Genomic DNA, 27,491 nt, shown 5'->3' with positions numbered 1-27,491 from the left:
CGTCCCCCAGCCCCCGGCCGCTACCTGCACGTCCTCGGAGGACGGGGTGTAGGTGGCCCTCTTGAAGGTGTCGGTGACGTTGCGCAGGATCTCCACCGAGAAGAGCAGGTCCCCGCTGTAGTAGGTCTTGCGGGCCATGAGCTCCAGGAGGCTCCTCACCACCTGTGACATGCCCTCTCCTGCCAGCAGCCGCTGCCCCTTGGCCAGGTGCTCCCGCAGCTTGGACAGGGTGGGGACAGCAGTGTCACTCAGCCACCCGCACCCCCTCCCCAGCACCGCTCCCTGGCCCCAGCTCCTTCACCATGCCCCAGGAGCAGGGCAGTGGGGTCAATGCAAAGCTAATTGTATTAATTAGGGACATGGGAGTCTGGGGGAGGTTTTTAGGGAAGCAGTGGGAGAAGAGGGTCCCAGGGGGGTCCTTCCCGTCCCAGCCATTTCCCTAGGACACAGGAGCAGAGCTCAGACCAAGGTGTCCCCAACCCCAGCTCCAGGATGGGGTCCCCTTTCCCATCCCTGCCCAGGGAGCTCTTCCCCCGTTTCCCCATGTGGTAGCCAGCTGGTGACGGGGGGCAGCTGCTGGCTTTCCCAGCCCAGGGATGTGGCAGACCCCCAGAACTGGGGAGGGGAGGGCAGGGGGAGGGGTCCACGCCAGAGCGGGCACCTACTGAGAGATGCAAGTATCGGTACTCGTGGGAGATGCAGCGGGCGAAGCTGGGCACACCCCAGTAGGCAACTCCGTGGGGGCTCAGCAGGCACCGGCGGCTGGCAGACCCTGTGCCAGAGAATCCAGTTCAGCATTGGCAGGAGAACCACCTCCCAGCACCCCAGTGCCACCCAGCACCCCAGTGCCACCCAGCACCCCCTGCCCTGTGCCAGAGAATCCAGTTCAATGATGGCACGAGAACCACCTCCCAGCACTCCAGTGCCACCCACCACCCCCTGCCCTGCTCCAGGGCATGGTGGGGCTTGGGGGTGCTGTCTCCATGCCCCTCACCCGTGGCATTGGGGGGGCATTTGTTGTAGATGATCTCCCCAGCAGCTGTCTTCTTCCAGGTCATCAGCATGACGTACTCATCCTTGCACATCTCGTGGTAGGCTGGTGGTGGGGGTGAGAAGAGGGGGGTGAGACACAGCCTGGACGCAGGGTGATGGGCACCAGAGGGTGTGGGGGTGCCCCATACCTGGGCACTTCTTCTCGTTGCAGGTCTTCACCTCCTCGCCCGTGCCCTCGCAGGGGTAGCCCTGCATGCCGGTGCCCTCGCACATGCGGAAGCGCCGCTGCCAGCCGGTGTCGCAGGTCTTGGAGCAGAGGCTCCAGTGGTTCCAGGGACCCCACTTGCTGTCGGCTGTGGGATGGGGACACCGTGGGATGCCCACCTTGGCAGGGTGAGCTGCACCCGGCGGGGCAGGGATGGGTTGCTCCCCGCGTCGCAGGTGGCGAGCCCCGAGGGGTACGGAATCCGCAGAGCCATGATCGAAACCTCACTCAGACGAGACCAGTGCCCCCCGGGCAGCCAGCTGGCCACTGCCCACCAGCAGCCCAAGGACACCCTTGGGAGCATGGCTGCTGTGGCAGCCACGGCACAGCCATCACCTCCCTCCACACCTGCAACCAGCACAGCACATGGGGTAGAAGGAGCAGACGAGGACGGGGTTGAAGGACGGGATGAAGATGATGTTGAAGGACAGGATGAGGACGGGGTCTGACTACCCCCGTGCCCACTGTGCCCCCAGGTCCTTTGGCCTGACTACCCTCGTGCCCAGTGTGCCCCCAGTGCCAGCCCCACAAGCTGCCCCTTGTGCACTCACGAGAGATCACACTCACGAGAGATCACACTCACGAGAGATCACACACCCGAAGCACGCCAGGACCTGCAGCCACCAGGTCCCTTCAGTGTAACACAAGGGTGAGGCCACCAGGGTGAGGGCACAGGAATGAGGGCACAGGACAAATCCCTGCCTCCTCCAACTGCAACGTCCCCGGCAGGAGCAACCGACACGAGCTGGGCGGCTGCTGATCCCTGGCACCACCCCGGGTGGCTCCTGCTCCCCCGGTAACCGGCAGCGGATGGGGCTGCCGAGCACCCTGGGCGTCACCGGCGGTGACACCGCAGCGGCTGTACGGCTGGGCCGGGTGCCAACGTGCCACACACCGACGGGTCGTGCCAGCGGCACCTGTGGCCTCCCCATCTTCCCTTCGTCTCCCCCCTTTGCCCCCCCCTCCCAAACCCATCGCGCGGGTCCTTACTGGGACAGGAGGGGTTGGAGCAGTCCCGGGCGTCGGCGTGGGCCCCGCGGCACTCGGCCCAGCCCTGGGCTGAGACGCTGCACTTGCGCGTCCGCTGCTGGGTGCCGTTGGCGCAGGTGACGGAGCAGCGGCTCCAGGGGCCCCACTCCAGCCACTGCCCTTCCACTGCGGGGACAAGCGAGAGGGGAGTCAGCCCCGCACCGACCGGCGGCCCCTCGGCCGCCCGGCCACAGCTCCCTGCCACCCCCGGCGGCTGCTCCGTGCAACGGGTCCAGCCCTAGGGATCTGTCGGCTGCTGCCGTGCCAGCCTCAACAGAGGGCACCGAGTCCCGACCTGGACAAAAGGGACTGTCACCACCACTGTCACCTGAGAGGATGCTCCTACAGCCTGGCTGCACTGCAACATCCTGCCCCGTGGCAGGGCACAGCCCTGGGACTTCAGCAGATTTGGTATCAATCCCTGCCAAAACCAGCAGACCTGGCATTGCTTCCCAACAAAGCCAGCAGACCTGGCATCAATCTCTGCCAAACCCATCAGCCCTGGCACCACTCTCCACCAAAGCCAGCAGCACTGCCTGGCATTGCTTTCCACCAAAACCAGCAGCCCTGGCACTGTTCTCCGTCAAACCCAGCAGCCTTGGCAGTGCCCTCACCAAGCCTAGCAGGCCTGATATCACTCCATGCCAAAACCAGCAGCCCTGGCATCACTCTCCACCAAACCCTTCAGATCCAGCATTCCTCCCCAGCAAACCTCAGCCAGGACAGGAGGGGAAGGAGCTGCTGTGAGCTCCGGTAGCAACTCCACAGGGCTGCCGTGGGTGGCATGGCTCTGATGGAGCTGCTGCAGAGAGGGCTCTTATGTCCCTGCTGCTCCCAGACCACTGCCAGCCTCTCCCCACGGGTATGCCAGCCCCGACACAACCATTGCCACAGCCACCCCTGGCACACAGGAGGAAGGGACGGCGATGTGCTGCCACTCGTGCACAGACAGACCCTGCAGTGAACCCCTGCAGCCAGCTCCCCAATGTCCCACGATGTCCCTCTGCCACCCTGGCACCAGCGCTGTGCTCACTGGGGACAATCAGCCCCAGAAGGTGGGGAGGGAAGGAGCTGGCTCCTCTCTGGTCCCCAGTTGGTCACCCTTGCCCATGGCAATGGCTCAGGTCCCCCACCGAGGCCAACAGAGCTGACTGGTTTTCAGAGAAACCCAGAGCTGATCTGGGTTTCCAGCAGGGACAGGAGGGTGCACCCCATGTCACAGCACCCATGGGCCGGCCCAGGTCCCCATGGCGGTGCCACCCATCCCAGCCCCGCGCCAGGAGCGTGGTTCTGGCTCTCGGCCAGCGCCGTCTCCTGGCATTGCCAAGGGGAAGGAGGAGCAGGGGAGAGGGAAGTACTGACCCGGGCAGCTCGCGATATTGCAGGGCTTGACCTGCAGCTCGGGGCCCTCGCAGGCTTTCCCTCCGCGCCGCGGGGCCACGCACCGCCGCGTCCTGGTCCTGGCCCCTCGCCCGCAGGTCACCGAGCACAGGCTCCACGGGGACCACTCCTCCCACGCGCCGTGAGCTGCAACACAGCACAGCACCCATCGCTGCACCTCCCGGCCCCGCGGGGCCCCAGCCTCATCCTCCTCCTCCTGGCACTGAGGGGTCCTGGTCATCGCAGACCTCTCGTGTCCCCGGGGCACCATGGCAGAGCCGGGCACGGTCCCCTTGCTCCCCTTCGTGTCCCACCAGCACTGCCTGTCCCAGCATGGCTCCTGGGCATGAACTCCAAGGCTTTGGTGCTGCTGCAGCTCCCTGTCCTGCTCCAGCCTCCCCGTTGGGGGTCCCGGCACCAGCGGCGCATGCCCACGCACAGCCCAGCTCACCCCAGCCTATGCCAACACACCAGGCACGGCCACCCCGCACCCACATCACACCCACAGCAGCTCAACTCGCACAAGAAGGCAACAGGCACCTGTGGGGCACACAAGCATCCCAAAGGATGCTCCTCCGTGTCCTGCCATGCCCCTGGAGCCCCTGGTACAGAGGGCACACACAAGTTTTGGGGGTGCAAACCGCCCCCAGAACATCCCAGGCTTAGACACAGCACCCAGCTGCCTCTGCAGCACTCCAAAGCCCTTCCACTGATCCCCAGTGTCCCAGGGGAGATGAACAGACACCAGCAAGGACAAACAACTCAGTGCATGACACAGAGACAACCCCCAGCATCCTGCCTGCCCACTCCTGCCTGTGACCAGCCTCGAAGTGCAGAGCAGCTTGGTCCTTTCCTGCCCTGCATGAACAGGGACTCCACACCACCACACCAGACCAGGCAGCTGCCTAGCTCCAAGTCCCCAGCACAGGTTCCACCCCTCCCTTTTTCCCCAGTACAAAACCTTGGAGACACACTGGAGACACCTTGAGTTTACTGGGAGGGAGGATGGAGATGGGCTGCCAGCTGAGCTGCTCCCAAGGCAGATCCCCCCAGCAGCACCAGTGATGGGGCATGGGGCACAGGGACACCCATTCCAGATGCCCCACACTGGTTTCACAGAATCCCAGGCTGGTTTGGGTTCAAGGGGCCTCCAAAGCTCACTCAGTCCAACCCCCCTGCAGTCAGCAGGGACATCCCCAACTAGAGCAGGTTGCTCAGATCCCCAAACAACCTGACCTGGAATGGTGCCAGGGATGGGGCATCTCCCACCTCTCTGGGCAACCTGGGCCAGGCTCTCACCACTCTCAGTGTCAAACATTTCTTCCTTCTTTCCAGTTTGCATCTGCCTCTTTTAGTTCAAACCATCACCCCTTGTCCTGCCACAACAGGCCCTGCTCAAAAGTCTGTCCCCAGCTTTTTTATTGTCCCCTTTGAGTCCTGAAAGGCCACCAAAAGGTCTCCTCCGAGCCTTCTCTTCTCCAGGTTGACCAGCCCAAAGCTTGAAGCTCCCACAGAGCTGGGAGAGCCAGAAAGGTGAGCTGAGGGTGGTGAGACACTGGAACAGGTTGCCCAGGGAAGCTGTGGATGCCCCCTCCCTGGAGGTGTTCAGAGGTGCTCAAAGCCAGGTTGGAGGAGGATGAGCAACCTGGGCTGGTGGGAGGTGTCCCTGCCCATGGCAGGGGGCTTGGACCTCGATGATCTTTAGATGATCTTTAAGATGCCTTCCAACCCAACCCATTCTATGGATCAGTGACGGAGGGATGCCAAAGAAGGCTCAGAGCAGCCCAACACAGGACGGACAAGACTTTTTTTTCCACGACAGAGACCCCCCAGTCACGCAGGTGCCCACTGTCCCCATCCCCCCCAGCTGCTCGGCTGGCAGCCAGCCCCGCTGCTGTCCCGCTGTGCCCCCGTACCTGGGCAGGTGGCGGTGTTGTTGCAGGTGCGTGTCTCCCGGAGCAGTCCGCTGCACAGCGTCCCGTAGGGCGAGGAGACGCAGGAGCGAGTCCGCACCTGCGAGCCCTGACCGCACGTCAGGGAGCAGACGCTCCACTGCGACCACTCCTCCGCTGCCGGGTCCCCTGCGAGAGACACGGCCCCTGAGAGGAGGGGACTGCCCGGCAGGAGTGGGACAGGGAAGGTCCCGTGAGCGGAGACCCCTCCCCAAAGCGGCCAGGCAGCGCCTGGGAGCGCAGAGATGAGGACAAGGAGCTGCGGTGACAATGCGATGACGCCGAGGATGGAAGTGGGGGGAAAGACTCCATGGTGTGCTGAACAGTGCATGGAGAAGGGGCTGGGGTGCAGGATCACACCTGGCACAGGGATAGAATCCAGTCCAGGGTGGGATGGAGAAGCTTCCATGAATGGAGACCCTGCAGAGGGATGGGAAAGCAGCCGGGCAGCACCCGGGAGAGCAGAGACGAGGACAAGCTGCTGTGGTGACACTGAGATGACATTGAGGACACAAACAGGGTGAAGGACCCCACGCTGCCCTCCAGCCCCCGGACATGGAGAAGGGGTTGGGATGCAGAATCACACCTGGCACAGGGCTGGCATCCAACCCTGGGAGGAAAGAGGAAGGTTCCAAGAGGGGAGACCCTGCAGAGGGATGGGAAAGCAGCCAGGCAGCACCCGGGAGGGCAGAGATGAGGACAAGCTGCTGTGGTGACACTGAGATGACACTGAGGACACAAACAGGGTGAAGGACCCCATGCTGCCCTCCAACCCCAGGACATGGAGAGGGATCAGGGTGCAGGATCACAGCCGGCGCAGGGCTGGCATCCAGCCCTGGCGGTGCGGGCAGCGCGGGCAGCCCAGCACAGCTCCCTCTCCCCACCCGGGCCCAGCATTGACATTTACAACAACCCAGCTCTTATTAAGCTTGATGATGTCTCTGAAGCTATTGGACAGGCCAGAAGCAGAGGCCATCAGTTTAAATTAAAGAGGAGCACACGAAGGAGGGCTCCAAAGAGGACGATTTGTCCTGGAGTCAGGCAGGACACAGACTCTGGAGCAAGCTTCTCACCGAGGTGACAACACCCCACGGGCTGCTCCGCGGCACACAGGCACCCCAGGGCTGGATCAGTCACTTCTGGGGTCACCTCATGCTCTGCCTAGCAGCTCCCCGTGGGGCAGGACCCACTGTGAGTCCCCAGGAGGAGATCTGAATGCCAGGCACAGGGAGCAGAGCTCCTCTCCCAGCGCTGGGACTCATCCATCTCTCGCTCGCCTCTGAGCCCTCCGACCATAAATCAGGGGTGGTGGGGAGGAGAGGAGGGGGGGGGGGGGAGCAGCAGCTCAAATTACCCAGATGGATTTGCCAAATAAATACATTTGAAGGAAACAATTAATGGATTTTTTTTCTTCTCCTTCTTTTTTCTTGCTTTACAGCCCTCAGAGGAAGGTGTAAAGGAAAAAATATATAAATGGAGCAAATTAAAGTCGGGCCACGGGCAGGGAGGAGAAAGGAATCACTCTGTCTCCATCAGCCCTGCCCAAAGGAAGGCTCCTCAGCCCCAGAGCCACCAGCCTGCTGTGCCTGTCCCCGTGCCAAGGCAGTGCTGCTACCTGTCTGAGCCATGTAGACCCCTGGCTCATCTGCAGAGCGCGGCCACTGCGTTTTCACCTTCTGGTTCTCCTCCACCCCATTGCCTAGAAGAGAGAAGGGCTGTGGTTAGACCGGGAATGGGGGCAGGGGTGGAGTTCACAGGACCATAGGATGTTAGGGGTTGGAAGGGGTTCACAGTCTCAGGCTGTGCCAGGGGAGGTGCAGGCTGGATGATAGGAAAAAGTTCTTCACAGAAGAAAGAGAGATTGGCCACTGGGATGTGCTGCCCAGGGAGGTGGTGGAGTCACCATCACTGGAGGTGTTTAGGGAGAGCCTGGATGAGGCATTCAGTGCCATGGTTGAGTTGATTAGGTGGTGTTGGGTGATAGGTTGGACTGGATGATCTTGAAGGTCTTTTCCAACCTGGTCAATTCAATTCAATTCAATTCTATTCTATTCTATTCTGTTCTATTCTATTCCATTCCATTCCATTCCATTCCATTCCATTCCATTCCATTCCACTCCACTCCATTCCACTCCACTCCATTCCACTCCACTCCATCAAAGATCACCGAGTCCAACCCCCTGCCAGAGCAGGGCCATAGAATCCAGCACAGGTCACACAGGAGCACATCCAGATGGGGCTTGAAAGCATCCAGAGCAGGAGGCTCCACAGCCTCTCTGGGCAGCCTGCTCCAGGGCTCTGTGAACCTCACAGCGAAGAAGTTCCTCCTCATGTTGAGGTGGAACCTCCTGTGCTGGAGTTTCTCTCCATTGCCCCTTGTCCTATCCCAGGGTGCAGCTGAGCAGAGCCTGTTCCCTCCTTCCTGACCCCTGCCCCTCAGATATCTGTAAACATTTATTAAACCCCCTCTCAGTCTTCTCCAGCCTGAACAGCCCCAGGGCTCTCAGCCTCCCCTCCCCAGGCAGTGCTGCAGTCCCTTCAGCATCCTTGTAGCCCTCCCTTGGGCTCTCTCCAGTAGATCCCTGTCCCTCCCTCTTGAACTGAAGAGCCCACTGGGGGTCAAGGGCCATTGCAGGAGGGCAGTAGGAATGCCCTCACTGGCATCCCCAAGGGCTGGAGATGGTTGAGGGTGGCTGAGAACACTCAGAGAGCCCCCAGAGGCATCACAGCTCCCCCAGGGGAGCAGCTGGAGCTGCTCAGGGGCTGCAGCTGGAGCACAGCCCAGGCTGCCACGGCCCTGGTGCAGCTGGGTGCCCATGCCCAGCGCTGTGCTGGGCAGAGGTGCTCTCCTGTCCCCAGCTAACAGCTTGCTGCAGTGAGGTGGCACAAATTTATGGCTCTGCTCACCAAAAATAACAAGAGATCCATCAAGAGCACTTGGCGTGAAATTAACTGGCATGTGGAGGGCCTGGAGGGAGGTGTGGCTGTGGGCACAGCCCGGGGGGGGGCACCTTCCCTGGCCTCCCATACTCCTCTCTGGGCACCACCAGTGCCACCCTGGGCACTCAGCTCCCCAGAAATACCATGGGCACCTCCGTGCCGTGCCAGCCAGGACGGGAACCAGGAACGGCACCGTGCTAAGCTGCCCTGGCAGTGCCAGCCAAGCACAGTGATGTCCCCAAGGAACAGAGGAGAGGTGACTTGGGGACACTTGGCATTGGAAGGGGAGTGCCCAGCCATGCCTCGGGCATGCTGCAGCTCCCATTGAACCCACAGAGGTGGTGCACAAGCCTCAGGCAGGGGCTGCTGCCCACGCTGGCACTTGGTGCCATGAACCAGACCTGAATTTGCCAGCTTGTGCCTTCAAGCTGGCATGACCCCTGCCCAGGAGTGTGCCCTGCCTGGGCTCCTCCTGGTTTAGTTGTCAGGAGGTGTTAGGTACCATGTGACAGGTTGGGACTTGATGATCTCTGAGGTCTGGAGCACAGCCCTGGGAGGAGAGGCTGAGGGAGCTGGGGCTGCTTAGCCTGCAGAAGAGGAGGCTCAGGGGAGACCTCATTGCTCTCTACAACTACCTGAAAGGTGGTTGTAGCCAGGTGGGGGTTGGTCTCTTCTCCCAGGCAACCAGCACCAGAACAAGAGGGCACAGTCTCAAGCTGTGCCAGGGGAGGTTTAGACTCGAGGTGAGGAGAAAGTTCTTCACTGAGCGAGTCGTTCATCATTGGGATGTGCTGCCCAGGGAGGTGGTGGAGTCCCCAGCCCTGGAGGTGTTCAGGAGGGGATTGGATGTGGCACTTGGTGCCATGGTCTTGCCATGAGGTCTGTGGTGACAGCTTGGGCTGGATGATCCTCGAGGTCTCTTCCAACCTTGGTGATTCTGTGAGACTCTCTCTTCCAACCTGGTTGATTCTAGGATTCTATCACCACCACTCACCCTCAGCTCCTCTCCACGGGCAGTGGAGGGGGACAGGGGCACTCAGGGGCTGCCAAGGGGCTGCCCTGGGGTGGGGTCTGTCCGGCCATGGCACCGAGATCCCCGTGGGGTCACCCTGGCTGGCACGAGCAGCGAGGCAGAATTACAGACGGCACGGCGAGCGCCTGGGGGGAGCCATAAATCCTGAGGATCTATGAGGCTGCTCTCCAGGGCTGTGTTCAACAGAGACACCAAATTCAATTTCCTGCAGAGAGCACTAAATCCCCACCTGTCACCCTGGGGCAGCCATGCCCAGCACTGCCACCCACGCCTGCTCCAGGGCACCCCCGGCACCCCCGCACCCCACCCGGGCTGCTGGGCTGCGAGGGCAGAAGGATCCTTCTGGGAATCATAGAAGGCACTGGGATGGAAGAGACCTCTCTGGGAAGCCCAGGATGACCCCCAAGGCCAGCTGTGGCCCCTCGAGCCATGGCTCTCTCCCACCATCACCTCCCTGGGGGTTAGAGGTCGATAGGTTTGGGGCAAGGGGACAGGTAGCCCATGGTAGTGCCAGGGGACTGCCTGGGGAGGTATCTCCTAGCCATGGGATTGCCTGGGGAGGTGTCTCCTAGCCATGGGATTGCTTAGGGAGGTATCTCCTAGCCATGGGATTGCCTGGGGAGGTATCTCCCAGCCAGGGGATTGCCTAGGGAGGTATCTCCTAGCCATGGGATTGCCTGGGGAGGTATCTCCTAGCCATGGGATTGCCTGGGGAGGTATCTCCCAGCCATGGGATTGCCTGGGGAGGTATCTCCCAGCCATGGGATTGCCTGGGGAGGTATCTCCCAGCCATGAGATTGCCTAGGGAGGTATCTCCTAGCCATGGGATTGCCTGGGGAGGTATCTCCCAGCCATGGGATTGCCTGGGGAGGTATCTCCTAGCCATGGGACTGCCTGGGGAGGTATCTCCTAGCCATGGGACTGCCTGGGGAGGTATCTCCCAGCCAGGGGATTGCCTAGGGAGGTATCTCCCAGCCATGGGATTGCCTGGGGAGGTATCTCCTAGCCATGGGACTGCCTGGGGAGGTATCTCCCAGCCATGGGATTGCCTGGGGAGGTATCTCCCAGCCATGGGATTGCCTAGGGAGGTATCTCCTAGCCATGGGATTGCCTGGGGAGGTATCTCCCAGCCATGGGATTGCCTGGGGAGGTGTCTCCCAGCCATGGGATTGCCTGGGGAGGTGTCTCGTAGCCATGGGACTGCTTAGGGAGGTGTCTCCTAGCCATGGGACTGCTTAGGGAGGTGTCTCCTAGCCATGGGATTGCCTGGGGAGGTATCTCCTAGCCATGGGACTTCTTGGGGTGGTGTCTCCTAGCCATGGGATTGCCTGGGGAGGTGTCTCCTAGCCATGGGATTGAGGAGTTACCTCCTAAACCAAGGGCAAATGCAGCCCAGAGCTGGAGCTGCTCAGCCCCACAGCTGCAGAGGTCTACCCCCTCCCCAGTGCCACCCCACAAAGCCCCAGCCCCCACCCAGGCCCCCAGCAGGGCCTTCCCCCCGTGTGGACTGCACCCCGCACCGCAGCGGGGCTGCGTCTTCCCGACCACCCCCCGCCCCCAGGCGTGGGGACAAGGGCAGGGAGCGGGGACACCGTCACGGGTGGGAGCAGGGAGGCCCTGGGGAGCTGCTGGGCTGGTGCCAGCCCCTGCGTGGCTGCGGCGGAGGAGGAGAGCCGCTGAGATCAGCGCTGGGTGCCCGCCAAGCCTCGGCTCACAGGCGCCATTCAGCCCCCCAGCCCTGCCTGCCACCCTGAAAGCCACCATTCTCCACCCCGAGGGGTGCTGGGGGGAGGCCAGGTGGGAGCCCAGGATCCCCCCCTGCCTGCCCCTGTTGCCATGGAGGCAGCTCTGTGCTCCAGCCCCGTGGCACGGCACTGGCGGCGCGGGAAATGGCCCAGGGCCGGGGGGTGGCGGCGGGGAGGCTGCGCTGCCGTGGGGGCTGCGCTGGCACGGGGGCTGCACCTTCCCCTCCTGACTCCAGCACTGCAATAACACGGACCCCCTGGGTGCTTCCAGGTTTTAATGGAATGTCAAATGCAATCTGGGGAAGGAGCAGGAGTTTGTGCTCTGCCTGCTGCAGCTGGTGGTGCCCGAGTGTGCCAGCTCTGCAGGGGCACTCCCCCCACTCCTCGCCCCTCCAGCATCCTCCCTTTGAGCCATGCTTGGCAAAGCAGCCATGGGGATGACAGAAACATACACACACCCCCCAAGAATCATCACAGAATTGGTTAGAGAAGATTCACAGGATGGGTTGGGTTGGATGACCTTAAAGATCATTCAGTTCCAACCCCCCTGCCACGGGCAGGGACACCTCCCACCAGCCCAGGCTTCTCCAGGCCTCATCCAGCCTGTCCCTGAGCACCTCCAGGAAGGGAACATCCACAACCTCCCTGGGCAGCCTGTTCCAGGGTCTCCCCACCCTCACTGTCAAGAATTTCTTCCTGCTCCCCAGTCTCAACCTAACCTCCAATCTCTAAGATCATCGAGGCCAACCATCAGCCCAAGGCCACCATGGCCATTGAACCACATCCCCAAGAGCTAGAAGCAAGGTGATAGAGCATCCTGCAACCCCCAGCACCCACTGCCCCCCAGCAACCTCAGCACAGGATGAGTGCCAACCCCTGCAGCACCCCTGCCCGGAGAGCTTGTGGAGCCTCTTCTCTCTGGAGACTTTTCAAGCCCCATCTGGATGTGTTCCTGGGTGATCCTGCTTTGGCCAGGGGGGTTGGACTCAAGGATCTTCTGGAGGTCACTTCCAACCCCTGGATTCTGTGATCCTATGGTTCTAGGACCTTGGGCATGGCACCTGAGCCTGGCACCGAGCTCTCAACCATCAGCGTGGAGTTGCAATTAAAGAGGATGGGGAGAGGGGGAGGAGGAGTGGGGGGAAAAAAAAACCCCTAAAACAATCAAATCAAATCAGCTCAAGCAGCTCCCCTCAGGCTGAGGAGATTTGTAACCCTGCAGCTGTAACAGACCAGGGGATTTACTCGGGGGATCTGCCCATAATGACATTTAGCTCCTGGAAGGAAGGCTAAAGCCCAATGAAATTATCCCGACACCCACAGCCCATCAGCACCACCTAATCTGCCAGAGAAAGCCTCTCACGCAGCTCAGAGGGGGATTGCTCCTCACCCAGGCCTGGCAGTTGGGGGGGGGAGGGGGGAAGCAAAACATCTGGCCACATGTGCCCACAAAGCCCTGCATCCCCTCACCGGGCTCCACGGAGATGCCTCATGGGTGAAGGGGTTGCCTGGGGAGGCATCTCCCAGCCAGGGGACTGCTTGGGGAGGTGTCTCCAACCAGGGGACTGCTTGGGGAGGTGTCTGCTAGCCAGGGGACTGCTTGGGGAGGTGTCTCCTAGCCAGGGGACTGCCTGGGGAGATGCCTGCTAGCCAGGGGACTGCTTGGGGAGGTGTCTCCTAGCCAGGGGACTGCTTGGGGAGGTGTCTCCTAGCCAGGGGACTGCCTGGGGAGGCATCTCCCAGCCAGGGGACTGCTTGGGGAGTTGTCTGCTAGCCAGGGGACTGCTTGGGGAGGCATCTCCCAGCCAGGGGACTGCCTGGGGAGGTGTCTCCTAGCCAGGGGACTGCCTGGGGAGGTGTCTCCCAGCCAGAGGATTGCCTGGGGAGGTATCTCCTAGCCAGGGGACTGTCTGGGGAGGTGCCTCCTATCCATGGGATTGCTCTGAAGGTATCTCCTAGCCAGGGGACTGCCTGGGGAGGTATCTCCTAGCCAGGGGACTGCCTGGGGAGGTGCCTCCTATCCATGGGATTGCTCTGAAGGTATCTCCTAGCCAGGGGACTGCCTGGGGAGGTATCTCCTAGCCAGGGGACTGTCTGGGGAGGTGCCTCCTATCCATGGGATTGCTCTGAAGGTATCTCCTAGCCAGGGGACTGCCTGGGGAGGTATCTCCTAGCCAGGGGACTGCCTGGGGAGGTGTCTCCCAGCCAGGGGCAGCCTCATGGCCAGGGTGCAGGCTGCTTTCTCTTCTCTCAGGGCTCCTGTGATGCCACACGGAGCAAATGGCTCCATTCCGCCTGGTTACCAGCGCGGCCGTGCCCGTGCTGTGCCAGCCTGCCTGGAATACCAAGTGCCCAGGCTGCAGCAGTCAAGGGTAATTTGCCACAGGAAAGGGTCATTTTACCTGCAAATTGTTTCCCACGTCTCCACCAATGCAGAGTGACAAGGCTCCAGCTCCTGCCTCTTGCCCAGAGCAGCAGCCCTGTGCCAGGGAGCGAGGCCTCGGGGCCGTGGGGGCTGTGCCAGGGCAGCCGTGGCAAACAGCCGGGGCGGGCACAGCGGGAGCGATGCTAACAGAGCCTGAGCTCAGCTCCACTCAGCGAGGGCACTGCTCAGGAGAGGTGTGCCCAGAGCTGGAGTATGCAAAGGATTTGCCCTTCGTGTGGCTTCCCAGCTCCATGCACAGTACCCAGTTTGTGCCCTTCTGTCCCACAGGCAGGATTCATCCCTTGCACAGCCTCCCTCCTCCATGCACAGCACCTGGGTTGTGCCCTCCTGCCCTGGGGGACAATGAATGGGCAGGATTCATCCCTTGCACAGCCTCCCTGCCCCATGCACAGCACCTGGGTTGTACCCTCCTGCCCTGGGGGACTATGAATGGGCAGGATTCATCCCTTGCACAGCCTCCCTGCTCCATGCACAGCACTCAATTTACACCTTTCTTCTCCAGGGAGCAAGCATGGGCAAGATTCATCCATGCCAGCCTCCCTGCTCCATGCACAGCACCTGGGTTGTGCCCTCCTGCCCTGGGGAGCACGAATGAGCAGGATTCATCCATGGCACCCTCCTCCATGCACAGCTCCCCTGGGAAGCACCCAGACGAGCAGGGGGAGGGTCTACCTCTGGGAGTCCCCCCGGCCTCCCCCACACTCACCGTATGGGACCTCGGGCAGGTCCAAGTCGTTGGCATTCGCGGAATGCAGGTCGGGCGGGCAGCAGTCGGCGGGCGGCGGGGCTGGCGTGCGGGCACCGTGCCGGGTGGCGTTGCGGCGGGGTGCCGGGGGGCTCTCCGCCTGGCAGCTGCAGCCAGCGTGGGTGAAACCACAGCGCCGGGCCCCGGGAGCCTGCAGGCACTCCTCCAGCCAGCGGCACAGCACGCTGCAGGTGAACTGGCTGGAGTTGTTGTTGTTGATCAGCAGCACCTCCACGAAACGGAATTCCAGGGCCTGGGGGGCCAGCAGGCGGGGGGCGGCCTCGGGCTCGGCCGCCAAGCAAAGCTGCACGAAGTTCTTGTCGAAGTGGAGGAAGGTGAAGGGTCCGGCACCTTCACACAGCTCCAGCTCGGCTTCCTCCTCCTCCTCCTCCTCCTCCGGTCGCTGGCGGGCAGGGGAGGGGCTGGCAGCCTCGCCGCGGGGGTCGCAGGTGTAGTTGGCCAGGTAGTGGTCGAGCGGCAGCACCATGGGCGAGAAGTGGGTGCAGACCTGCTCCTCCCGGTTGAAGCGGAGGTAGAGAGAGTACTTGGTGGGGTCGGGGTTCTCCAGGGTCCAGGAGCAGCCGGAGGAGATGGTGGGGAAGAGGTCCTTGAGGGAGAAGGAGCCGTAGAGGACGCCGGAGGCCAGAGCGGAGCAGGCGCTGGGAGCTGGGTCGAAGCCCCGCGTGAGCCACAGGACAGAAGATATCACAGCCAGTAAGAGGGGACCAGCAGCGGTCATCCTATGGCATTTGCCCTGGGGGACAGGCAGACAGACAGACAGATGCTCACCAGGAGGCACCCCACTGCGGGATCCTCACCGTGCTGCAGCTGGCACAGTGGGGCCAGCACCCTACACCGAGCCCAGTCAGTATGGAAGCACCACCCCAGCTGATCCATGTCCCCAGCAGGAAGGGGACAACCATCAGAGCCCCCTGCCCTGCCCCCAAGGTGTGCCAAGGGGTCTGCACCCCATAGCCACCAGAGCAGAGACCCAGCTCCCACCTCACAGCTGTCATCCCCCTGCCACAGAGACCCCCTGCCCTGTCTCCCAGGCTGGACCGAGACACCCCCTGAGCTGGGGACAGCACCCCAAAACCACCCCAGCAGAGGCCCAGCACCCACCCTTCAATTGGCACTCCCCCCCCCCCAGAAACTCCCCCTGCCCTCAGCTCACCCACCAGAGCCAACCAGGCACAACCTGGGCACGGAGCCACCAGCCACAGCTTCTGCCCAGGTGGGGGCTGTAAAGCCCTTCCTAGCTGCTGCCGGTGCCCCAGGCACGGTGGGTACAGGCTGGTCGCTCAGCAGAGCAGCCCAGAACGATGTGCTGGGGTACATGGGCACCCCACCAGCACGCTGCTGTCACCCCCAGCTGCTGTGAGAGCCTGGCACAGGGCATGCAATCATTAAGGTACATCTTGCTCGGGCACCACGCCGGGGCCGCAGCAGCGTCGCCGTGGATGGCTTTTTAATAACTCATTAATGAAATAATGCAGGAGGAGGCCTTGTTAAGTGGGACTGGAGCGTGGCTCTACAGAGGCTGAGGCCACCTCACACGTGTTGGCACCACTCTGCCAAACCAGCCTGTGCCAGGGCAGCGGTGGCAAAGGGGTACACCCCCCCCCCCAAGGAATAAGAGCACAGAGTGGGTTGGGTTGGAAGGGACCTTAAAGATCATCCAGTTCCAACCCCCCCTGCCGTGGGCAGGGACACCTCCCACCAGCCCAGGTTGCTCAAAGCCTCATCCAGCCTGGCCTTGGAACTTCAGGGAGGGGGCATCCACAGCCTCCCTGGGCAGCCGGTTCCAGTGTCAAAGGGCACTCAGGAGGTGGCTGCAGGTGATGGATGCCAGCCCGGAGGTTGCTTTCCAAAACGCCCCAGCTGCCCACTCCTCTCCATCCCAGCCATGTGTGGGACTCGAGTGCCTGGCACGACACAAGGATGCCCATCTCCATCTCCTGCTTCCAAATCGCCCCTGGCCAAGGCTTTGGTGCTGGGGCATCCCCCTGCTCATCGAGGAAGGAGCCTGAGCTGTGGCTGAGCCTGCGCTGAAGCCACCACGGGCACATTAGAGAGCTAAAAATAACCCAGTTCTCATGCAACAGGCTGGCACCGGCTCCTGCCGCCCTGGCAGCGCGGGGGGCTCGGTGCCGGCAGCTGGCCCCCGCCAGCACCACGCAGGCATGGCCAGAAAGGGGCTGGGATGGAGCAGCCAGACCTGCAGCTGGATCCGGGCAAGACCCTCCCCCCAGTGTAAGCGGGGAAATCTGGGGCAAAAAGAAACCTCCCACTTCCCTGCAGCCACTGCCACCCCGGGAGACCCCGCGGGATTCAACAGGAGCCCCTCCTCCCCTTCCCCCCCTCCCTCCCCTTCCCCCAGCCATGGCAGAAGCAGCAGCAGGAAGGCAAGGGGCAACCAGACCGAGGAGCCCTGTAAGCATCCCCTCCTGATGCTCCTCAAGCACCCAACAAGGACCTCGAGGTCCCCCCAAAAAGTCACAGCCCTCTGCTGCTGCAGGAGGGGCAGAGATGGGGGAAGGAGAAGGAGGAGGAGGAAGAGGAGGAGAGGAGAGGAGAGGAGGAGGTCAGGCAGGGACGTGCTGCTGCTCTGCAGCGAGCTCCTGGGGCTCCCGCAGCCTGGCAGGGACACAAGATGGTGCTTGCTTCCCTCGCCCGGGTGCAGGGAGGAGGGACGCTCCAGCAGCACCATCCATCCCCGTCCACCCCCCACGGGCCCTGCCCTGCCCGTGCCCAGCGTGCCTTCCAGCATTCCACCGGGGAAAACTGGCTGCAGGCAGGCTGGGTGGGATGGGCACAAGCAGGCAGCCTGCTGCTGCTCCTCATCTTTTAAGCAAAACACCACACGAGACCCAAGTTCTCTGGACCGCGGGGAGCTTCCCCCCTACCCCCAGAAAAGCCACCAGGGTTGGGGCTGGTGGGTGCCAGGGGGCCCGGTGCTGTGCCAGAGCTGCTGCTGAAGGCCAGGGCTTGTGAGGAGCAGCTCGGCTCTGCTACAGCTCGCTCGGCACCAGCTCTGCTCCCTGCAGCGTTTGCTGTTGCTGCTGCAGTGAAAATATTTCACTGAGCTGCAAGCTGGGCCTGAGAAGATCTTTAACATCTGGGGCACCGAGTCACCCAGCAGGAGCTGCTGAGTGGCACAAGGAGGGGCCAGCCTCACCCCGTACCTGGCACAGCACCCTGCAGTGTCACCATCCTCGTGCTCCAGCCAGGCTGAGCCCAGCCTCCCCAGGGTGCCAGGGCACGGTCCTGCTGCCCACCACCCCTCCAAACCAGCCTTGGGCCATGCAGAAGAAACCACCTGGCACCAGTGTCTGCATCCTGGCACTGCCAGCAGAGCCTGTGGATGGGGAGGTGGGGTGGGGTGAGATGCTGGTGGCCCCAGCCACCTTGCTGGGCTGCTGTGGGAGTATAGGATGGGGCTGGCACCCAGAACACGGCTGGCACATTTGCCCACCGCAGGAAGCTGCTCCAGCCCCTTCCATTCGCCTTTGTGTGCAGGGGAGGGGGAGGGCTTTTAATTAAGGCTTTTAAAGAGCCACCACCGAGCTGGGAAGCGACACCCCCTCAGCAACCGGCGCGGGATCCCTCTCCATCACTGCCGCTGATCCCCTCTCCATCACTGCCACCATGTCCCTTCTGGCCCCAGCAACGGGCAGGCTCTGGCTAGGGCTCCCCTGTCCCGCCCCAGCAGCTGTGGCACGGTGGGAGGAGGGCACCGCTCCAGGCCAGCCCTGCTCACGCCGCACTCACAGGTTGTTTCCCTGATGATGCTTGGCCTTGAATGGGGATTTCGGCATGGAACTGCTCCAGCTCCATCCTCCCAGCATGGTAGGGACCAGCTTTGGATCATCAGGCTCCTGCTCTGCCATGGACACCTCTCTCTCCAGCCAGGCAAAGCCAGAAACAACCAACCAGCCCACCCCCACCCCCACCCCCCCCCAGAAAAAGTGCTTAACCAGGCAGCACTAAACCCCCTTGGCATTAATAATGTGAAGAAACGATTAATAGCAGAGTAAAGGAGATTTGGGCTTTGAGGGACACGCTTTTTAACCCACCACTGTGCCTTTAATAGGCTCTGGAAAACGCACAATCCATCAGAATTCCTACCACAAGGATAGCCTGGAACCGGGGTATGAGGGTAAGGAAGGGACGAGGAAGTTCTGAGCGTCGAACCGCGGTGGGAATGGCCTCGCCCCCTCCTGAAAGACAGCAGCGACTGGGCAGGAGCAGGCTGGCCGGCAGCACGGCCAGGCAGCCATCAAACGGGCTCCATCCCGCGGGAACACATCCAGAGGGGATGCTGGTGAGCAAAGCACCACGATGAGTGAGCTCTTAAAATCCAGGAGAATCCACAACCCTCCAGCTCCCAGGATCTTCTCTCACGGCTTAAAGGCATCCGGGCAACTTCAAAGCCACCTCTGTCCCCGCTCTGCCCCTGCCCCCCCCCCGGCATGAGGGACCCCAGCAGCACCAACAGCCTCTCCAGCAGCTAATGAGCACCGTGGGCACCACTGGAACAGCTTCACAGCCCTCACAATCCTGGCTCCATGCCCAGCATGTGCATGCACATGTGTGTTCACATGTGTGCACACACGGGCACTCAGCAGGGTATCTGTGCCCCTTCCAACTGCTGTGGCACAACCCCTCGGTGCCCAGCACAGCATTTCCTCCTCTCGAGGCTCCCACCTCGCCCACCACCCCGTTGTGCCCCTCTCCCACACAGCTTGCCCTCAAAAGCACATCTCCCTGCCAGGCATGGGCACGGACATGCACACACAGGCACTCAGCAGGGAGCAGGGTACCCGTGCCACTTCCACCTGCCACAGCACATTCCCTCGGTGCCCAGTGCCACATTTCTTCCTCTCAACATTCCTATGTCCCCCCACCACCCTGCACCCCATCTGCCCCTCAGCCTCCCCTCCAAACCACATCTCCCTGCCAGGCATGGGCACGGACCTGTGTGCTCCCCACACACACGGGCACTCAGCAGGGGATCTCTGCCGCTTCCACCTGCCGCAGCACAACCCCTCGGTGCCCAGCACCACATCTCCTCCTCTTGATGCTGCCACACACCCACCCCTTGCCCTCCTCTTTCCTCCCGCCCCCACTTCCCCCTCCAAACCACATCTCCCTGCCAGGCATGGGCACGGACATGCACACACAGGCACTCAGCAGGGGATCTCTGCCACTTCCACCTGCCACAGCACAAGCCCTCGGTGCCCAGGGCCACACTTCCTCCTCTCAAGGCTTCCACGTCCCCCACCCCGTTGTCCCCCTCTCCCTGCCAGCTTCCCCGGCGTGCTGCCACCCCCTTTCCCGAAGCAGGCAGGCTGGCAGCAGCGCCGAGCTGTAATTAATGGTGCTGCTTTGCCAGTCACTGGCTCAGCCTCGCTGGCACTGGCAAGCAGAGGCCTTTTTATTTATTTTACTTAACTGCTGTTGGTAAAACTCCACTCTAAGAGCAGGGCCGAGAGACAGCAGAGTGAAATCTCCCCTGGGATTAGGGATTACGCTGCCACGGAACAGTCTGTGCTTCCCCACCCTCTTCCGTGGCTGGGGAGGGGGAGGGTTCCTGGAGGCGAGCCCCCCGACCCAGCAGCAGGGCACCTGCAGCTGTGGATGCTCCTGCTGCTCTTCCATGGCTGCTTCTGAGCGGTTTCTGTGTCGCTGGGATGTGGCTCCCTCTCCCTCCATCAGCTCCGTCCTGCCCTGGCACCGTGCAGCAAAAGGACGGAGGGCCGAGAGCCCCAGGAGGGTTCCAAAGCTGGGTCCAAGGGGCAGGGGTGGCAGCAGGAGGGTGGCAGCTCACGGCTGACGGGTGTTTCTGTAAGCCACGGTCTCAGCCAGCCCTGGATCCACCCAGGAGCCTCCGAGGTACCCCGAGGAGAAGGAGGAACCTGGCTCCATCCCACTCTTGGAGGACATCAGGAAGGAACAGACGGGGCGAGGGCAGGGGGGCACAGGATGGCCCTCACGAGCACCGAGGAGCTACGGAGCTTCTGACTTTTGGCAACCAAGAGGGGTGGCCCAGGGCCAGCCCTGCCCCTGGTAGAGGACAGCTCCGTGGTGGGAAGTGAGTTTGCAGGGCCTCAGTCCAAAATCCTGGGGAGCAGCATCGAGGCATCGCAGCAGCCCAGCCACGAGGGCTGAGTGGGGGCTGGACCAGCGCTGGTGGCTTGTCCTGCGGTTGGTCTGTCTGTCCAAGTGCCATCCTCCTCTGGGCACAGGGGGCATGGAGAGCCCATCTTGGAGCCCCCATCCAGCCTGGAGCACAGGGACTGGGCAGCGATGGGAACAGTCCAGGTGAGGAAAAACCAATCTGCCGCGCACAGGAGCTCGGTGCCCTAGCAGGGCTCTTCGCAGCACAGATGCCCACCACAGCCCTCCAGGAAGAGCCTGGCACTGTACCCAGCACTGACACGGCAGAAGCGTCGTGCTGGGCAGAGGAGCTGCACTGCTGGAGGACCTTGGAGGCATCGAGAAGAGCTGGAGGCAGCCACGGAGAGCAGGCAGCATGTCCCAGCTGGCGCTGGAGCACCTCTGCCACGCAGCTGCCGGTTGGCAAGCAAGCCACCCACGGTGCCAGCTCCGTATCCATTTTCCCTCCAGCACAGACCAAATTTGTAGGATCCTGGCTTCTTGCAGATTCCTTGGATCAAAGCAGGCTCTGGTGACAAGGCTTGACGAGCAGCCGGGCAGACCTCAAAGAGGAGCCGCTGCCAGGCTGGGGGAGCTGGCACTGCCCCATGGCCAACTCCAGCATCCACCAGCCCGCCAGCGCCCGTGCCACTGGTAACAAACCCCGCTGGGAAAGGGGGCACTGAGAGTCCCTGGTGAGAGCAGCTGGAGAGCAGCCAGGCGATGGTGACGGTGACGACAGCTGTGCCAACCCCGCTCCGCCCCATGGGCACCCAGTGTGAGCCCGGTGAGCCAGATCCCTCCCCATGAGCCCTCCTCGGCTCAGCCACTGCCACCTTCAACAAGGTGGGGAGAGGCTGGTGCCAAATAATCACCCCAAAGGTCATTTGGGACCCACCAAATCAGCATGGTGCCACCAGGGTGCCACCAGCTCCACACCCACCAAAGCCAGCAGCCAGAAACCCTGCCCAGACTCCGTGCCACAACCCAGCCAAAGCAGCACAGCTCGGTGCCAACCCAGTGCTGCCAGCTCCAACCCGGTGCTACCAGCTCCACACGTGCCACAGCCATCAGCCAGAAATCCCAAGCAGATTCTGTGCCACAAACCCAGTCAAAGCAGCACAGCTCGGTGCCAACCCAGGGCTACCAGCTCCAACCCGGTGCCACCGGCTCCAGGCATGCCACAGCCATGGGCCACAAACCCTGAGCAGATCCTCTGCCACCACCCAGCCCAGTCCCCCCGAGGGGGGCACTTCCCCACGTCACCGGCGGCCCTGTCTGCCTGGCACCACGGAGCAGAGGCAGCAGTGCCATGACCTAGAAAAGCAAAGGGTGGTTCACAGGCTGTGCTGTGCCAGCCCCCAGCACTGAGCAGGCGGGCACGGAGCACACGCACCCCCCCCCATCCCCCCCCTCACGTCCCGTCGCCCCCCCCACGCCAGCTCTGGGCTGCAGAGAAACCTCCCCGTGCTGCAACAAGTGACCTGCGTGGGCACATGGGTGGGCACACACGTGGCACAGCTCCCACCATGGACCCCAAGGCTTGCAGGGCCCCCGGGAAGAGAAGCAGCATCCCTGCTGGTCCCCGTCCCCCCCCCCCCCCAGCCCCCCCAAATCCGGCTACCACCTGCACGCTGCACGTGCCCCGTGCCAGCACCCGCTGGGTGCCCGCGTGTGTGCCCCTCGCTGTACACCCATGGGCACCTGGGGATCGCTGGTTGTCGTCCTCCCCACACCCCCCAGCATCTCAGCCCGTGCCACGGCGGGGTCCCTGCAGCCTTCCACGCTGGCCCCAGACAAAGCCCCACGCAGGGGAGAGCTGCAGAACCTGCGTGCTGCCAGGGCTCTGCCAACATGCTGCCCACACCTCCCGGTGCGTGCCCATTCCCCGTGGTGACGGCATGGGGCCAGGCAGTGCCCGTGTGGGGTGACCCACTCCCCAAGGCACCCAGGCGTGCCAGGCTAGCGGCACACATGTGCCCACGCCGCGGCTGGCAGCAGTGCCAGCGCGCAGCCAGACGCCCGTGGCCTTGCCGTATGACACACCAGGGCGCCACACATGTGCCCAGCCACACACATGTGCCCACCGACACGCGTCCAGCCCCTTCACCTTCGGGCTACCGGTGCCATCGGGTGGACAGGCAGCACCGGGGGTGGGTAGTGGGGAAACTGGGAGCCCTCGGTGGTAACCGGCAGCTTCGGAGGAGGACCGGGAGCCCTGGGAGGGGGGACAGGCAGCACCGGAGATCAGCATCCAAGAGGGTAACCGACAGCCGCGGAGGAGGACCGGCAGCCCGAGAAGGTAACCGACAGCCGCGGAGGAGGACCGGCAGCCCGAGAAGGTAACCGGCAGCCCCGGAGGAGGACCGGCAGGCTGAGAGGGTACGGCAGCACTAGAGGGCTAACCGGCAAGCCCCGGGCATGCCCGGTGCCGAGCCCGCCCCGCCGCCGCAGCCCCGCGCAACTTCCAGGGAGGGCCGGGGCCGCCCCAGGGCTGCCACTGACCGCACCGAGCACCGGGAACCCCCCCGGTACCGGGACGCGCCTGCAACTCGCCAGCTTCTGTAGCCCCGTTGCCGGGGCAGGAAAGTTGGCCGGGGGTGGCGGAGAGGAAGCAGGGGAGGGAGGTGGCGGGGGAGGGAGGGGGGGTGAAGGGGGGGTTGTCAGTGTGAGGCACAGCGGAACCGGGGCTCTGCCAACCGGTAGCACCGGCCGCCGCATCCCGCATCCCCAGCGAGCTGCCGCCCCCGCTGCGCCGTGGAGATGAGGGGGGAGGCGGCGAGGGGGGGAGAGCACCGGAGCTCGGTGCACCGGGAAAGAAGATAAGGAAGGGTCGGGGGGGAAAGGTTGGGGGGGGTGGAAAGAAGGGAAATGAGGGGAGGTCGGTGCCCCGGTCCACCGTGGAGGTGTCGGTAAACCGGGAAGGGGTAGGGGGGGCCACCGCCACCGCCGCCCTTACCTGCGCTCCGTCAGCAGCCCGTGTAGCCCCGGCGCGGCGCGGCCATCCCCGAGCGGCGGCGGCGGCAGCGGCGGCAGGAGCGGCGGCGGCGGCAGGAGCGGCGGCGGCGGCAGCTGCCGGTGCCCGGGCGCGCCCCGGGGAGCGCGGAGACGCGCGGGGCCGGGAGCGGGAACGCGGCGCGCCCGGGCCCCGGTGGTAGTGGCGACGGCGGCGGCGGCGGCGGCAGGAGGCGGCGGCGACGGGGGCGCGCACGACTCGGGCACTTGCTGCATGCGCCGGGAACGGGGCGGTGTGACAGCACCGGGCATGGCGGGGAGCCTGCGCGGCGGCGGGGCCGGGGGCGGCGGGGAGGGGGGGGAAATGAGAGGGGCGTGGGTGTTGGGCTCCTACCCCCCCACCCCTCAGCCTTCGCTGCTGCACGGGGAGAAGGCAGGGGGGGGAAGGTGACCCCCGGGATGCTGCAGAGGTGGACGGGGTTGGACACGAGTGGATGGGGTCTGCACACGCACACGAGTGGGGGCCAAGCAGGGGGGTGAGAAGGTGGGGGGTGCTTGCACACGTGTGAGCACAGTTTGGTGGTGATTCACGTGTGTGCACAAGTGGGGGGGCCGTGCTGGGGTGGGCAGCGTGGGTGTGCAGGCTGGTGGGGGCTGTGGGGTGCACACTCGTGTGCGTGGCACACCCCAGTGAGTGCCACACACCAGTGCATGGCACATCCCTGCACGTGGCACGTTCCAGTGCATGGCACAACCCAGCACATGGCACACACCAGTGCCTGGCACACCCTAGTGCAGGACCCACATGCTGCTCACTGTGTGCAGGCCGTGGCACTGTGTGTTGTCCAGGCATGCGGTGGGGAGGTGTGGGGTGCCCCATGGCACGAGTGGGGTGTTGGCAGAGTCCCAGAGTCACAGCTGGGTTTTGGAGGGGTGCTGCAGGGCTGTGGGGTCCCACCTGAAGGCCATGCACAGGCAGGAGAAACTGAAGCATCTTGGTGGCACATGGGGGACCAAGAGCAGCTGGCACACAGGCTCCACTGCACCCCAGATGGTGCCCAGAGCACACGGGGAGCTCTGCCATGGGGTGCACAGGGTGTCACCACCACCAAGCCCAGCAGGACAGCAGAAGCAGGGCTGGGAATGCCACGTGTTCCCAGTACCCTGCCTGGCCCTCTCCACTGTCCACAGCCTGCTGGGTGCTGCATGTGCTCTGCTCAGCCCCAGGAGGGCACAGATCTCCAGGTGGCATCTTGCAGCCTCTGTCCAAGGCTGGGTGTGACAGTAGCAGGAGGCACCACTGGGATCACCGCTCAGCACCTTAGGGATCTGCAGCTCCAGTGCCAGCCTGGCACCGCTGGAAGCTCGGGGTCACATCCACCTGGGTGCATCCAGCTCCTTCCCTCCCTGGTGTTCCCTTTTCCCAGCATTCCCAGGCAGACATGCTCATCCCTCTGGGTCACAGCAGCTTTCCAGGCTCTTCTCTATCCCGGGGAGGAAAGCAGCATCAGCTGAGCCGGAACCGGAGGAGATTCCAGCAGAGGAATCAGGCAGCAGCTGCAGCTCAGCAGAAGGCTGGTCCCGAATCCACAGCGCTCCAGGTCACATTCCCTGCTTCCCGTGGGCTCTCTGCTCCTGCAGCCATAGCTCTGCATGCTCCAGGGGCTTCCAGAACTCCCAACACATCGCTTGGCACTGCTGCCACTGCCCTGTGAGCAAGACAGGGTGCCAGGCGGGATGGGAGCTGGGATGCCAGGCGGGATGGGAGCTGGGATGCCAGGCAGGATGGGAGCTGGGATGCCAGGTGGGATGCCAGGCAGGATGGGAGCTGGGATGCCAGGTGGGATGGGAGCTGGGATGGGAGCTGGGATGCCAGGTGGGATACCAGGCAGGATGGGAGCCGGGATGCCAGGTGGGATGGGAGCTGCGATGCCAGGCAGGATGGGAGCCAGGATGCCAGGTGGGATGGGAGCTGGGATGCCAGGTGGGATGCCAGGCAGGATGGGAGCTGGGATGCCAGGCAGGATGGGAGCTGGGATGCCAGGCAGGATGGGAGCCGGGATGCCAGGCAGGATGGGAGCAGGGATGCCAGACGGGATGTGGTGGAGGATAAGATATGGGATGCAAGGTGGGTGCAAGGTGGGTACAAGGTGGGATGCATCATGGGATGTGATGCAGGATGCAAGGTAGGATAGAGGGTGGGATGCAATGAGGGATGCAATGTGGGGCATGAGGCAGGATGTGGTGCAGGATGCACTGAGGGAGGTGATGAGGGATCTGATGTGGGATGCAGTGGAGGATTCAGTGCAGGATGTGATGAGGGATGCAATGTGGGATGCCATGAGAGATGCAATGCAGGATGTGATGCAGGACATGATACAGGCTGTGATGCATCATATGAGGCAGGATGGGATGGGATGCAGGATGAGATGTGGGATGTGGTGCAGGATTCACTGCCTGTGTGTTGCCCACCGGCTCTGCCCTGACCCTGATGCCAGCTGTGGCACAGCCTGGCCTGCACTGCCCTGTCCTGCCAGCCCTCCCTGCTATGAGGCCTGCCCACACTCCATGGTCATGCACATAACCTCCCCCTGTGCCTGCTGCTGCTCTCCCAGCCAGGGAATCATTTCCACATCCCACCCCCAAGTCGCCCTGCCCCAGGCTCCCTATTGCTGCAGGCAGCATTCCCAAAACTCTGCCCTGCCCCAGCTGGGGCCCTGCTGGTGGCAAGGAGGGGCTGGAGGGCTCTGGTGCTTCAGGAGCTGGAGGCACCCACTGTTTCCAGGACAACTGGGTGCTCTCCATAGATGCTTGTTGCTGCTGCATCCCTGCAAACCTCCCCCCCAGCCACAGTATGAGCTCCATCATCAGTCATGTCCCCAGCCCAAAGCATGGCAAGAAGGGTGCTGAGTCCCCCACCCAGCTTCCCGAGGCCAAGCAGTGCTGGGGAGGGTGCTGGAGACCCCTCCAGCCAAAACAAAGCATCTTCCCAGTGATCCTTGAGAGCACCCAGAGCCCCCCAGCATCCTCCTCACCCCTATGGACTGGTGGGAAAACGCTGCTCAGGGCTCCCAGTGTCCACAGACTGGGGGGGTGGAGAGGAGGGGAGGGGGAGAGGGCTGGGGAGCAGCAGAAGCACAGCAGCTGTCAGAGCATCATTAGAGCAGGGCCCATGCGAGTGGAGGTTGTGGCACCAGGGCTTTGTTGGCTGGCTGGGAATTAGCCCTGCCCATTAAGGCAATAATTACCCACCAGGTTGTCACAAGGTCCCCGGTGCCACCACGGTCATTATGCTGGTGCTGCCGCAGCAGAGAACAGCATCCAGCAGGATGAGTGTGGGCATCACTGGCACAGGAGCGCCAGGCAGGGGCTCTCTGAGCCCCTCCCCACCAACCAGGCGCTCGGCATGGTTCTGTTTCCAACCTGGGGCTCTTGTTTCCCCTTCATTTGGCACAGAAATCAGGGATGGGGACAGTCACCGAGGTGGCAGCTGCTCCATGCCCAGCCCTGGATGAGGATTGAGGCAAGAGAGTGAGCCCAGCTCCCTGCTGGGGGGGATGTCACAGAACCCCCTGCTTGGAAAAGGCCTTAAAACCATCGAGTCCAACCACAAGCTCACACCTCCCTGTACGCAACTCTCAGGCCGTGTCCCTCAGCTCATCACCCAAAGGCATTTTAAGCATCTCCAGGGATGGTGTCTCCACCATCACCCCGAGGTGGTGGAATGCTGGAACCAACCCCTCCCAGCTCCTGTGTGTTTTGATGGGCCCAGGGCTCACCCTCTCCAAGCACGGCAGGGAGCAGCAGCTTTTCAGAAAGGCTTAGCAGGAGGATCTCAGCTGGAACGGC

At 63.0% G+C, this 27,491-nt stretch overlaps 1 protein-coding gene across 8 annotated transcripts in view; it reads right to left on the bottom strand.

The window, feature by feature from the left end:
* Nucleotides 1–23,867, bottom strand: part of ADGRB2 (adhesion G protein-coupled receptor B2) — a 34,680-nt gene extending 10,813 nt beyond the window's left edge. For 2 of the 8 annotated variants that reach the window (XM_054170450.1, XM_054170451.1), the window contains exons 1-11: nucleotides 23,647–23,742; nucleotides 14,490–15,282; nucleotides 7,235–7,318; nucleotides 6,206–6,265; nucleotides 5,584–5,748; nucleotides 3,650–3,814; nucleotides 2,249–2,413; nucleotides 1,182–1,346; nucleotides 995–1,096; nucleotides 666–772; nucleotides 25–219 (exon numbers count right to left, since the gene is read on the bottom strand). In XM_054170450.1, the coding sequence (XP_054026425.1) occupies nucleotides 25–219; nucleotides 666–772; nucleotides 995–1,096; nucleotides 1,182–1,346; nucleotides 2,249–2,413; nucleotides 3,650–3,814; nucleotides 5,584–5,748; nucleotides 6,206–6,265; nucleotides 7,235–7,318; nucleotides 14,490–15,267 (1,986 nt within the window). In that variant the 5' untranslated portion in view covers nucleotides 15,268–15,282; nucleotides 23,647–23,742. Of the gene's footprint in view, nucleotides 1–24; nucleotides 220–665; nucleotides 773–994; nucleotides 1,097–1,181; nucleotides 1,347–2,248; nucleotides 2,414–3,649; nucleotides 3,815–5,583; nucleotides 5,749–6,205; nucleotides 6,266–7,234; nucleotides 7,319–14,489; nucleotides 15,283–23,646 lie in introns of all 8 variants that reach the window. The other 6 variants (XM_054170454.1, XM_054170457.1, XM_054170456.1 and 3 more) reach the window with 6 other exon arrangements.
* Nucleotides 23,868–27,491: the final 3,624 nt, after the last annotated feature.

This window comes from Dryobates pubescens, chromosome 20 (genome assembly GCF_014839835.1).
Source record: "Dryobates pubescens isolate bDryPub1 chromosome 20, bDryPub1.pri, whole genome shotgun sequence".
NCBI lineage: Eukaryota > Metazoa > Chordata > Aves > Piciformes > Picidae > Dryobates > Dryobates pubescens.
This window is presented reverse-complemented; position numbering and strand designations above follow the sequence as displayed.